Below are 12,566 nucleotides of genomic sequence, written 5' to 3'. Positions count from 1 at the left end.
TTCCCAAGGGGGTGCCGCCGGGGCGCCGCTTGCTGACTTCAGCCAGCAAGAAGTCAGCAAGCTCAGGCTGGCATCTTTATTTGGGAGCCTGTATCCTTCCCCACCTCTCTGCCAGTTCTTGTCCTGTCCAAGCCCAATTTAGAATCATTTAAAAGCACCCCAGACTGCTCTTCCCAGGAGGGACAGCGGAGGGCAGTGTAACCAGCAAACATCTAGAGTTCCGCCCTCCTCCAGGGTAACCACCACCACCCAGAAAATGTCTAAGGAATGTTTGTTTCCGCTAAACGGAGAGGATATGAGAAAAACCCACTGTGACACCAGGCCTGGCACCACCTCCACACAAGTAGCTGAGGAAGTGGCCGCTCCTGCTGTGGCTGTCCTGGCCGGGCACACCGGCACACTCGGCTTTACACTCAGGAAGCCCTCCAGCAGCTGAAGAAGAAGCAGGGAAGTCGGTGCAGCGAGAAGAGCCGGTCGCTGGCCTAAAGGCAGTTCCAGTGTCTTGGGGTCTTGTTCCAGTAACCGGGTTCAGCAGGGGGCCCAATGCCTCCTCCCTGCTCCTGGATTGCACACAGGAAACCTGACTCCCCTCTCACCACCTCATCTGCAAAAGTCAGGCTGACGAGCTAGTCCTGCTGACTTGGGTGCAGTGCCCTCTCCAATCTTTCTAGGGCACCGACACCCTCGCAGGGGAGCAGGCAAGGGGCCCTGGCAGTGGACATGCACGTGGAAGGACTGGGCGGGAACTGCCTGCCACCAGCGCTGGGGAGGCCAGCGGTCACTGCAGCGCCCGCCTCTGCACAACGGGTGGTAACACCCACTCTCAGGGCCGCGGAGGGCGCCCTTCAATATTGCAGATGCACAAAACATCTGGAAATCAGAAGGTGCCCATCAGCGGGACACCCCAGCCCCCTGGCCCCCCAAAGGGCAGCATGCAAGAATGAGAACGTCGGGAAACATTAGCCAGATGCTATGGAATTCCGGAAGGAAACATTTCTTTCCCATTTCGGCTGTTTGAGAACTCACATTGGGAAAACGATAATGCAGAACAAATGGGGTGATGGCCGTTTCGGGGTGTCACTCACTACTTTCCCTGGACCGCAAGCTTGACCTTCCCTACCAGCCCAGGGACTGAGTCCAGGGGCTTCTTTGGGATCCGGGTGTGGGGGCCTCCCGGGACGCGCCAAGCAGGGCGGGGCGCGGGGGCGGGGTGGGGGCGCCCGCGCGAGCCCCCCCCGCGCCGCGCCGCCCGGCCCCGCCCCGCGGACTACAACTCCCGGCAGGCCCCGCGCGGCCCCGCGCGCGCCGCCGGCGCGCCCGGAGGATGCAGAAGCCGCGGCGGGCGCTGAGGATGGAGGCCGCGGAGCCAGCGCCGCCGGCGGGGGCGGGCGGCCGCGCCGCGGGCGGCTGGGGCAAGTGGGTGCGGCTCAACGTGGGGGGCACGGTGTTCCTCACCACCCGGCAGACGCTGTGCCGCGAGCAGAAGTCCTTCCTCAGCCGCCTGTGCCAGGGCGAGGAGCTGCAGTCCGACCGGGTGCGGCCCGCGGCGGGCGGGGGGGCCCGGGGGGGGCCCGCGGGGTCCGCGGAGTCGCGGCTGGCGGGGGTCGCGCCGCGCGGCCCCGGGCGGGGGCTCCGCTTCGTTTCCGAAGCCCCGGAGGCGGGAGGAACGGGCCGGAGACGGGGAGGAGGAAGTGGATCTGAGAGGGAGGGATGTGCCCATCGCCGTGGCAACCGGACAACGCCAGGCCGGGGCCGCGGGGCTGCTGAGCGCTGCGCTGAGGGCTCGCGGGCCTGGGGGCTGGTGCGTCGGGGGTCCCTTGGGGGCGCGGGGGTAGACGTGCCGGGTCTTCCCTCCGGCCCAAATGGGGATCTGGATCAGAGGGAAGGAGTTGCAGCGGCTGCTGCTTCTGCCCGTTGGGGCCTGGGTGACACGGGGCGTAGGGGGACCTGGTGGAGGAGGCCCGGGGTGCCTTCGGCCCCGGCTTCATCAGGGACCTGTGCTGGCCTAGCGGGCACATTTCAGGGTTCCCCTCTGGTTTTGCTGCAAACTGCCTGGGTGACCTTGGGTGGGACCCTCCCCTGTTCCAGGCTCAGCCTCCTCTCGGGAACCCAGAGGGCTCCCTCTCTTCCATCCCGTGTGACCCTCTGGAGCTGTGACCTTGGGCAAGTGCCTTCTCCTCTTCGTGTCTGTTTTCCCTCTGTAGCTTTGTGCTGATGCCCGCCCTGCCTCCCTGCAGGCTGCCAGTGTCCAATGAGATAGCAACTCCTTTGGAAACTTGTAAACATCCCCAGAATGACTGGGGCTCTGGCAGAGACACTGTGGGGCTGGCTGGCTTCAGGGGAACAACCTCCCAGGGGCACGTTCCCTGAGCCCTACTCTAGACCCCCCCTCACTACATGCTCACAGTGACCCCTAGTTATGGGGGACAGGAGTGAGGCCCAGAGAGACCAAATCATTGGCCCAAGGTCACACAGCCGGAAAAAACAGAGGCAGGATTGTAACTCAGATGTATCTGACCCCAAAGCCTTTTCGCCCCATCACGCCACTTCTTTTCAGGGAGGAACCATCTCTACACTGTGTTTCCCCCAGTCATTGACTGCACCCCAGGTAACGGGTTGGCATGGGAGGCCTCACTCTTCCACTCTCACCTCCACAGGATGAGACTGGGGCCTACCTCATTGACCGTGACCCCACCTACTTCGGGCCCATCCTGAACTTCCTCCGGCATGGCAAGCTGGTGCTGGACAAGGACATGGCTGAGGAGGGTGAGTTGGCCCACGTCCTGGACCCCACGGGGTCCTCCATGGAGCTCCAAAGCTATCCCTCCTGTAGAAGGGACATATGCTGGCGCCCATGCTCCCTGTCCCTCCTCATCCCTGGCAGAGCTAATCCCAGAGCATCTGCTTGGGCTGAACTGAGGGTTCTACCAAGCGAACAGGCCCAGGTTTTCCCTGGGCACCGTTGGGGCAGTGACAGAGCACATGGGCAGATAGATACTAAAGGAGCCAATGAGGGCCGCAGTGTGGGCAGGGCTGCCCTTTCTCCCCAGCCTCCTGGCAAGCCAGGTATGAAGAGGCAGAGATGGTCATGGCCAGAGCTATGGCTCTTTCTCTTTGTGAGATACTGGGTGACCCAGTATCTCACAGTCCCCGTGAAGGCTTGCACTGAGCAGGTGGGTGGAGAGGGTGCCTGTTCCCCAGATCTGGCAACCTCTGCACACAGAACTGGCTGTGGGTGGAGATGGGGAGGAGGGACCTGTTCTTCAGTGGTGATTTGGTTCCTCCCAAGTCTGGGTGGTGACCCGGCAGATGGGGAAGCTGTGCCCGGGGCATGGCCTCTTGGCAGATCTCCAGCCAGGGGCAAGGACTTCACTGGGTTCCAAGTCCACCTTCCCGGGACACAGGGTGTGGCTCTGGGTCAGCTAACCCGGCCAGGCCAGCTTTCTGACACTTATCCTCCCCAAGTCTCCACTCATGCGTAAAGTGGGGCTGGGGAGCCAATCGGGAAAGCATGTTTGGGAACAACAGATGTCGTGCGTCTCCATGGGCATCTCCCACTGCCCGTCCCTCCTCACTCTGGTGCATGGTCTCCCCTCCCTCACCCCCAGGGGAGACCAAGTGACTCCCCAGTGAATCAGAGCTTCCACATCAGCCCACTGTAGACGCCCGGCTTGACAGAGCCCCGCAGCTTTCAGCTTTCTGGCAGCCCCTGGGGAGCACAGATACCAGGGCGTGGCCAGGGCCCAGGAGCCTGTCCCATAGGGAGGGGAGGTGAACACCGGCTGCGTCACAGCCAACACCTGTTTACAGGCTCAGGGGTTCTCAAAGTACTGCTAGTCCCAGCACCTTCAGGCAGGGCTGTGGGAATGTGGGGTCTGGGAGGGGACTCACTAGCTGTGTGACACTAGCAAAGTCATTTAACCCCTCTGTGCCCACATCTGTGGAATGGGGGACAATAGCACCCACCTTACTAAGCTGCTGTGAGGATAAAAGGAGCTACCAGTGGCCCTTTAGCATAGAGTCGGCCAGTGACGCCACGTTAGTTTTCTGTCGTTTGCAGGACTGAGTGGGGCACTCTGGCAATGACTGTCACTGACTGCTTACTCAGTGTTAGGTCCCTCTTGGCATCTGCCAGTGAAGGGTGGGTCACACATTGGCCTTGTCCCCAGGGAGTGCAGAGGCCAGTCATGGAAAGAACCAGAAAAGTTCCTGTCCTGCAGGAGCTTAGGCCCAGGGCCCTTCCACTTCACTGGAGAGAGGCAACTTGCTGAGACTCTCAGTCCTTTTAACTGGCGGGGACAGTAGTGCCAGCTTTGCACTGTCCCGGGGCTCACGATGAGCAGGGGTGCTTTGAGATCGGGAAGCATGATAGCTGGGACATGGAGCTGCCAGAGACCGCCTCTGCGCGAGGCTTTAAGCTCTGCCGCTGAGGGGCTTTGTGACTTGGGACAAGCTGCTGCCCTTCCTGAGCCTCAGTTTCCCCATATTTTTCAGTGGGGGCAATGGAAGTACCAACTTCTAACTCAGAATTAAATGCAGGCAAAGATGAGCCGTGGCCGGTGCAGTGCCTGGCACTTAGTGTGTGCGTCACAAATGGGGGCCTGGACTGAAGGGTCATGGCCTCTCCCATTGTGGCATTCTAGGGTTCAGTCCCTGCGATCCCGCCCTCTTTGGACAGCCTTGGCGCAGCCCCAGGGCCTGGACTGGAGGACTCAGCACAGTGGAGATACTGGGCCTGCTGAGTGGCAGCATCCAGCCCTCCCATGGGGAATGTGGGGTCCAAGGATTGTCCCTCTTTCTTGACCTCCAAACTCAGGGATGCTTGGGTCATCCACCTTTGTGTGACTGGGTCGGGAGGTGGGCTTGTGGTGGGGGCTTGCAGGGGCCTGGGGCCACGGGCTGCGGCAGCAGGAATGACAGCCGTCCCTGCACCAGGGGTCCTGGAGGAGGCGGAGTTCTACAACATCGGCCCACTGATCCGCATCATCAAAGACCGCATGGAGGAGAAGGACTATACCGTCACCCAGGTGGGGGAGCACTGGGGGCCTGGCAGGCCAGAGCTGGGGGTGCCGGGGAGGGAGGGAGGCAGGCAGGAGAAAGATCAGGAGAGGTGGAATTAGCGGATTCTTTGGGGTGGCCCAGCTAGCCTGTTTCTGCCTTGACTGGACTCGCTGTGTGACCTTGGCTGAGTTCCCCCGCCCCTCTGGAATATAGAGGTGCTGAGAGCGGCCCACACCCCAACCTCACAGGCAAGGTGGGGTCAGTGTGGAGGTGCAGGGCCCCTGAGGGCGGGGGGTAGAACAGGAAAATCAATTATCCATTTCATAGGATCAGCCCGGCCCCTGAGGGCCCCCCCACCCCCACAGGTTGTAGCAGCTGGGCCCTCGGCCTCGGGCATCAGTGGTAGGAAGGGCTGGAGAGTATCTCTGCCCACCTTGGGGGTGGGGGGATTGTGGTGCTCAGGGAAGAACCTGCCGGCGTGAGTGACTCCGAATGCACCCCTTACCTCTTGTATCACCTGTACAATTCTGGCGCGCTCACCCTTTAGCTGGGTGACCTTGTGCCAGTAGCTGACCCTCTGTGAGCCTTAGTGACTCACAGGGGTTGGGGAAGGAGCGAGAGAGGCCATGTGTGTGGCACGCCCCTCCCCTCTCTGGCCTGCCTCTCCAGGGCATGTGTGGGGAGGAGTGGTGTGGGCACGGGGTGCCGGTGTTCCCACGGTGCCCTCCACGTGGCACTCTGCCCGCAGGTCCCGCCCAAGCACGTGTACCGCGTGCTGCAGTGCCAGGAGGAGGAGCTCACTCAGATGGTCTCCACCATGTCCGACGGCTGGCGCTTTGAGCAGGTGAGCGGGGGACATGGGCGCCGCATCCAGACCCCCGGCTTCTGGACAAAGCAGGCCCCTCAAACTAAACACGATGAGGGAAGGCCACGCTTGGCTGCAGGTGGGCCAGAAAAGGGGAGAGGCTGCGGCCTGGGTCTGGGGCTGCTTCAGCACCACGGCATGCCTGGGACGGAGTGGCCAGCCTGCCATCCCAGGCTTCCGCCTGCTTTTGGAAAGCGGCCTGCCGAGCCCGGGGCTGTACACCTTCCCGTAGGGGTCAGCCCGGGCACGCCGGGGGCAGCTGGTCCTGGGAAGGATGGGCACGAGGGTTGGGGAGGGGACCCTGACAACCTAGCGCGGTCCTCAGGGATGGGCCTGAGCAACAGCAAGATCAGGACATCAGTTGGTACCTTGTTGGGGGCGGTTGCCCCCTCAACCCTACCCGTTGTCCCTACTTTGTCCCTCCAGCTGGTGAACATCGGCTCTTCCTACAACTACGGCAGCGAGGACCAGGCCGAGTTCCTGTGCGTGGTGTCTAAGGAGCTGTACAGCTCCCCACACGGGCTGAGCTCCGAGTCCAGCCGCAAAACCAAGGTGAGGGCTCCAGCCTCAGCCCCACCCCCTCCCCGCCGTCCATCCAGCCATCCCTGCTTCTTCTTTCTCCTCCCCGCTGCTCACGCATAGCCCCGTCACAGCCCATGCCATCCATCCCATGCCCCGCGGTCCTGTCTGCTCATGCAGCTACCCAGGCCCAGGCTGGGGTACAGTGAGGTGGGCCATGCAGGGGCGCTGAGAGCATGGACTGGGTGTTGCCTATGTGGTGGCCACATGGTGGCACCAGGGGTGGGGGATGCCTGGAACTGGGAGTCTGGGCACGGTGTGCCATGCTCTGTGTGATGCTGGACTTGTCCCCACCCCTCCCTGTCTTCGCTGTGGCCTTGTCCTCTGTGGTGCTTTCAAGCTTGGAACTTCTGGGCTCCAACTCACCACTTTATTTCCCAGGGACCTGGCTGGGGCAGGAAGGCCACACTGAATCCTACCCCCGTCCCAGGCCCCCTCCTGGGGCGCTCTGCAGGAGAGGGGTCAGGACCCCCCCGGGGTCCATCCTGGCCTGGGAGGCCATCGTGGGAGTGGGCTGAGCAAAGCCCTGGGTCCCAGGCCCAGAGCTGACCAGGAGCGTCAAGGCCTTGGATAGGACCAGTGGGGCAGGCAACCAGCCAGGCCGGGAAGAGGGGGAGCCGTTTCCTCTGGGGCTTTTCCCTGCCCAGTGGAGGCATGAATTCCTGCTTCCTGTCTGTCTGTCTGCCTCTCTGTCCTGTGACTCCCCCTGCCCACCCCACCCCTGTCAGCGCCAGCGTCTGGCACTGCCTCGCCAGGGTGCAGAGAGCACACTGTTCCACCAAAGCCCCGGGACCTGGGCAGCCAGAGCCCGCTGCTGGCACCCCAGATCTAGGCGGCGGTGGCCCTGGGCCTTCCCCAGCCTCATGTCCGTTTGGGGTCAGTCTTCAAATGAGGCCTTCCCAGGTGGCCCTGGAGGATTCCCCAGCCATTCCCCCACCCTGTGCTGCCCCTCGCCACAGCCCCGCTCCATGTACAGCAGCACACCAGCCATGAGCACTCCCAGCGGGGCCCTCAGACCTGCCCAGGGGACAGGACACACTGCCCCAGCTTCTGGGGCTGTCGCCCTCCCCCTGCCTGGAGACCCCAGAGCCACCTGCCTGCCCCGAGAGGGGGCCCCGTGGGGACCGCTGCCAGCAGGCCTTGGTCCCCCGGTTAGCTCTCCACTCTTTCTTCCCTGGGTCCGCCGGCTGGTTCACAGAGCGCGGAGGAGCAGCTGGAGGAGGAGCAGCAGCAGGAGGAGGAGGTGGAGGTGGAGGTGGAACAGGTGCAGGTGGAGGCAGATACCCAGGAGAAAGGTGCAGCCCACCCCCAGGACAATGATTGCTAATAAAAGCGGAGCCGCCCGCCCACTCCCGCTGGAGCCAGCTGCAGAGCCCTGGGGCCCTGGCCGAGGGGGGCGGGCCCCCCAGGGTTAGCTCAGCCGCCCGCCTGGCGCCTCACCTGCATAACCATCCCCTCTCTCACTTTCTCTTTGCAGCCCAGTCATCTCAGGATCCCGCTAACCTTTTCTCCCTCCCACCACCGCCTCCTCCTCCTCCGCTTCCCGCTGGAGGTCCTGCCTCATCTTCATCCACCTCCTCTTCCTCCTGGATCTCATCTGCACCCTGTCTCCTCCCTCTCTGCCCCTGTCCGGGTTTTCTCTCCACCTGCTCGCACCTCCATCCCGGGGCTGCCCTGGCCCCCGCCTCCCACGCCCTCCACCCAGGCGCCCCGGCCCTGCATCCCAGAGCCTCCTGCCTGCCGCCTCCTGCACCCCTTCTGGCACCTCCTGCCTCCCGGCCCGGGGAGGAGGGGCACAGCGGCACCTCCTCTGTGCCCACCCACCCCGCCGGGCACCTCTGAGGCCAGGCCAGCCTGCCCCCAAGCCTCGCCGCGGTGCCTCCTCCTCACGTTTCCTCCTTGCAGGTCCCCGTCTGCGCCCTCTCAGACCTGAGGCTGCGCCCGCAGTGAGGGCTTCTCCTTGGCCCCTCGCCCGCCCCCAGAGCTGCCATCCTTGGTTTGTAGCTTGGCGGAGCTGGAGGGAGGGGCGGAAGCCAGGAGGGTGCTCGTCTCTCATCCTTACCCTTGAGCCAAACTCGTGGCTGATTTTTCTCCCCTCGCCACAGTTTCTCAGCCTGTCTTGGCCTTGGGTGTGAGGCTTTTTGAGAAGAAGACATTTAAGGGGTGGCGGCTCTTCCCCACTTGCTGGTCCACGGTCACGGCCAGAGGCAGGCTGGGAAGGCGGGCAAGGGGACCGAAGCCAGGCGCCTGGCCTCATCCCGAACACCCAGAGCCCCCACACCACAGCCTCGTGGTGCCGGGCGCCCTGTCTCTGCGGGGTGGGAGGACAGGCCACGCTGCTCTCCCCTGGCCTGTGAAGAGTCGGCCAGAGCCGGCCCAGGATTGGGGCAGGTGCCCACAAGCCCTCGCTCGGTCTTACCTGCCTGCTGTGACTTTGGGCAGGTCACTGGGAAACCGTTCGGGGGCACGGTTTCCTCTGCAGTGGGGTCAGACAGCTGCTCTTCGTGACCCTTTTTGTCTGAGCTGGTGGTGACCTGCTTCTCTCAGCCCTGACCTCCCCAGCCAGGGTCTGGGCAAATCTGGCCTCCTGGGGAGCCAGCACCCAGCCCAGGATGGGCATGGGGCAGATGGGCGAGCTGGGGCTCCCTCCTGCTCCCCTCTCCTCCTAGGCTCTGAATCACCTTCTCTGGGCCTCAGCCCCCTCCCTCCTCCGAGGGACCCTGTGACTCACCTGCCTCTCTCTCTCTCTCCCTCTCTTCCCCTCCCCCCCTCCATTTCAATCTCCTCTCCCCCCTCGGCCCTGCATCTTCCTCCTCACTGGCCCCACCCTCTCATCTCCCTCCTGGTTTTCTGACCACCCCCCACCCCATCCTTCTGCCCCTTCCCTCTCTTATTTTCTAGCTGTTACAAGCCAGAGGCGCCCGGATGTGAGGCCCCAGATCACCTCCAGGGACTTGGGGTTCCGATCTGAAATCCTTTATTTTTGTACCATGGGGTGGGCCCCCGACCCCAGGGGGAGGACGCTCTCTCCCTCCTGCCACCTCTGTCTACACCTGCCTCTGGGGGCCCCGTGGGGACCCGCTGGGACTGCTCAAAGCCTAAGGTGCCGGGCCCTGGGACCCCTGGACAGGGGCTCCTGCCCGTCGCCAACTTGCGGCACCTCCCAGCTGTGTCTCCCGGGCCCCTTTGTCCCCTCCCCCCAGGACCCCCGCTGCATGGTGGATGCACCTCCTCCCGCCCCGGTCACATCACCTCCTTGAGCCTTAGTCTCCCTGTCTGTCGAATGGGTCGACTCTTCCCACCCCACCCCACCTACCTCACAGGGTTGTTGTGAGGTTACTAAGAGGAGCAGGGCCCCAGAAAGCCCCAGGGGCGTGTAAGTGCCAGACACAGGGCGACCCTCCTCTGGAGGGAGGACCCACCTAGCCCCGGGTGGAGATTCAGGTATTGGTGCGGGGTGGAAGATATGGGGGGGCTGGCCCTGTGGGAAGGAGGGGTGGCAGACAGTGGGGCCACTCAGGAACTTGTGGCGAGAGAGGGGACACTCTCCCTCTGCCCTGGGGAGAGTCTGGGGCGTCGGGCCGACCGAGGGACCCTGCTGCGTCATCACCTCTGGGACGGGAACTTGCTTCTCGGCTGTGTCTGCTGCCCCCATGTAATAAAACCCGAAGAAACAGCCCGCTGAGCTGCCTCCCTCTTTCTCTGGGTCACTTTTGGGGACCGGCTAAACGCAAGGCGATGTGCAAGACCCACAGGTAACAGCACTTCTTCCAAAAGCCCAGGGACCGCCACTCTCCTGTGCGTGTTAGGGCGCTGGGGCTGGGGGTGGGGCAAACAAGCCTTCGGGGCTCTAGCAAGTGCCCGTCCCTCTGCGCTGCCGTATCCTCATCTGGCCCAGAGGGTGTCTAAGGCCCAGCCCGGGAGTCTTGTCTTTCTCTCGGCAGCCCGGACCGAGTGGAGACACTGGCTCCCTGTCCTCCAATTCCCAGCCTCACCCCACCCTTTCCTGGGCCCCATCAGCTCCCTCGTATCGTTGCTCCCCCCTGTCCCAGGACACCCTGCTTTCTGTGATGACCCCACTCCGTGACCTTCACCTCCCCCCCCCATTGTTGCCTCCCTCTGACCCCCAAGTCCTGGAAAGTGAACCTCAGGGTCCTGCTCCACCTTCACTCGGGGCCTGCTGGACCCTGGGGCTTCTCTTTCCTGCCCAGACAGGGCCCTGACCCCCACCCACCAGCCGCTACCCTGCCTCCCGAGCCCTGCTGGGCCTGCCCTGCCAAGCAGTACCCCTCAGGCAGAGGTTCCCAGAGGGCCAGGTGAGGCTCAGCAGTCCTGCCTCTGGCTGCACCCCTCTGCCTCCAGCCCTGGGCCCGCTTTGCAATTCCCTGCTCTTGAGTCTCCCCCACGCACTTCCTTGGGTAGTGGCTCTGAAATCCCTGCAGACTGGTCAAGCTCTGCCTGCCTCTTGGACATCTCAAAGATCCCAAGGGCACCCCAAGTTCATGACCTTCCCAGAGTTTTTGGCTCCCGAGGTCTTCCAGTCAGGCAGTGGGTCTCCACCTCCCAGCTGCTCAAGCCAGTTCCCGAGGAATGTTCCCGGGAGACCCATCCCTCATCCCACGCGACCTACTGAGGCACCTGGAGGACACTGAGGGGCCTTTAAAAGACCCACCAGCTCATCCCCACTGCCCCTCTGGGTCAAGGGCCCCCATGGTCCTCCCTCCTGGTCTGCAGCAGCCTCCTCGCTGGCCTCCCTGCCTCCCACTCCCTCCACCGTGGTGCCAATGGTAGTTCTAAAATGTGAAGCCACTCGGGTGTCACTCCCCTGCTGTAGAACCCCGAGTAGCCCCCAGGGCCCCTAGTCTTTAGCTCCACCCTCAGCTCTGGAACCTGACCTCAGCTTGCTCCTCTGCTCTTCTGGCCTCTTCCTCGCAACCTCTGTTCAACTAATGAACAGCTACTCTTACTAATATGCATGTTCTTTTGGGACTCTATGCCTTTGCACATGCTGTTCCCCTGCCTGAATGCTCTTCCCCACCTTGGCAACCTCTGAGCCCCTGCTCAAATCTTCCCTCCTCCCGCTGTCTTCCCTGACTTCTTGAGTTTCACGTTACTCCATAGCCCCTTCAACCCCACCCCTTTTGAGATCAGGAGCCACATTCCGTTCATCCCTGTGACCCAAGGCAGTACCTTGCACACAGTAGGGCCTGCGGGATGCTCGCTCAGTAGTGCCTTAGAGAATGCAAAGGGAGCGGGGGACAAGGCCTTTGCGCTGTCTGCTGTGATCACGCAACTGACTCTGCCCTTCCCTCTCCGAGCCTGTTTCTCCCCACAGTTCCAGAAGGAGGTGGTCACTTGCCCTGTCCCCCGCTCTGGCCCGAGGGTCACCACACTGTTGCCTTCCTGCGACTCTTTCTCCACTTGGCAAGCAGGCTGGGTGGGAAGCAGAGTCTGCTTGGTCGGGGCGTGAGGTTGGTTGCCCGAGTCCCCATTCACACTCCAGCGCAGGGCCTTGGGTCAGACGGCTTTATTCCGTAGGGCAGCCGAGCTCCCCTCGGGCGAGGTGGGCAGTGGATGCCCTGGGCAGAAGGGGCGGGGCGAGGACCCTGGAACTGGGGCTCCCCCACCCTTTGGCTTACGATGGCAGCTGGCCCACTTGGCTGTGTCAGGGGCTCCGAGGGTCCCTCCTGTGGGGCACCTTCTACCCCCACCCCTCAGGTTGGGCCAGGTGGCGGGGGGCATCACAGGCTGGACTCTTGAGTAGAGGTGTCCTGGCAGCCTCTGACTTGGGGGGGTTGTCTCAGACACTCCTACTAGGACCTGGGGGCTGCATTATCGATGCTGAGCTATTTCCCCCCAAAGTCAGCCTTGGAGGAAGTTTGGAAAAGGGAAGAATCCAGAGGTGACGCATTGGATGCCAACTCCCTGGCCACGTCAGGTGACCAGCCAGGCCCGAGGAAGTCTTGACCACCAGCTTGTGACCCTCTGCCCTCCCCTGCCCGCTCCGGGGCGATGGGGGATGGGCTGCTGCTTCTGCCTCCTCAGGTCCTGTCACCCCCAAAATACTTGCTCTCTGCCAGGTGGAGGCCCTGGGCTGAAGCCAGGAGGTAGGCCACAGTTC

General features: G+C 63.1%; 1 protein-coding gene across 7 annotated transcripts; it reads left to right on the top strand.

Moving 5' to 3' along the window:
• The first annotated feature begins 1,324 nt into the window (after positions 1-1,324).
• Positions 1,325-10,146, top strand: KCTD17 (potassium channel tetramerization domain containing 17). Of its 7 annotated transcripts, XM_037513628.2 has the most exons (9): positions 1,325-1,534; positions 2,658-2,766; positions 4,936-5,027; positions 5,750-5,845; positions 6,293-6,418; positions 7,644-7,740; positions 7,923-7,997; positions 8,351-8,441; positions 9,347-10,146. In XM_037513628.2, the coding sequence occupies exons 1-9, from the start codon at positions 1,325-1,327 to the stop codon at positions 9,414-9,416; spliced, it is 966 nt and encodes a 321-aa protein (XP_037369525.1). In that variant the 3' UTR covers positions 9,417-10,146. The 7 variants fall into 7 exon arrangements, with proteins under 7 accessions (XP_037369525.1, XP_037369526.1, XP_054552029.1 ...); XM_037513629.2 differs by lacking the exon at positions 7,923-7,997; XM_054696054.1 differs by lacking the exon at positions 9,347-10,146 and having other exon boundaries at positions 7,644-7,709; positions 8,351-8,430.
• Positions 10,147-12,566: the final 2,420 nt, after the last annotated feature.

Source organism: Talpa occidentalis, unplaced genomic scaffold (genome assembly GCF_014898055.3).
Source record: "Talpa occidentalis isolate TD23 unplaced genomic scaffold, MPIMG_talOcc4v2.1 talOcc4.16, whole genome shotgun sequence".
NCBI classification, from domain to species: domain Eukaryota; kingdom Metazoa; phylum Chordata; class Mammalia; order Eulipotyphla; family Talpidae; genus Talpa; species Talpa occidentalis.
This window is presented reverse-complemented; position numbering and strand designations above follow the sequence as displayed.

What these genes read in the sequence shown, in the direction of transcription:
- KCTD17 (XM_054696053.1), top strand. Translation starts at nt 1,325, where the DNA reads ATGCAGAAGCCGCGGCGGGCGCTGAGGATGGAGGCCGCGGAGCCAGCG. An exon ending in AGGAGCTGCAGTCCGACCGG is followed by an intron (nt 1,535 to 2,657) that starts GTGCGGCCCGCG and finishes TCACCTCCACAG; the next exon opens with GATGAGACTGGGGCCTACCT. An exon ending in ACGGCTGGCGCTTTGAGCAG is followed by an intron (nt 5,846 to 6,292) that starts GTGAGCGGGGGA and finishes TTGTCCCTCCAG; the next exon opens with CTGGTGAACATCGGCTCTTC.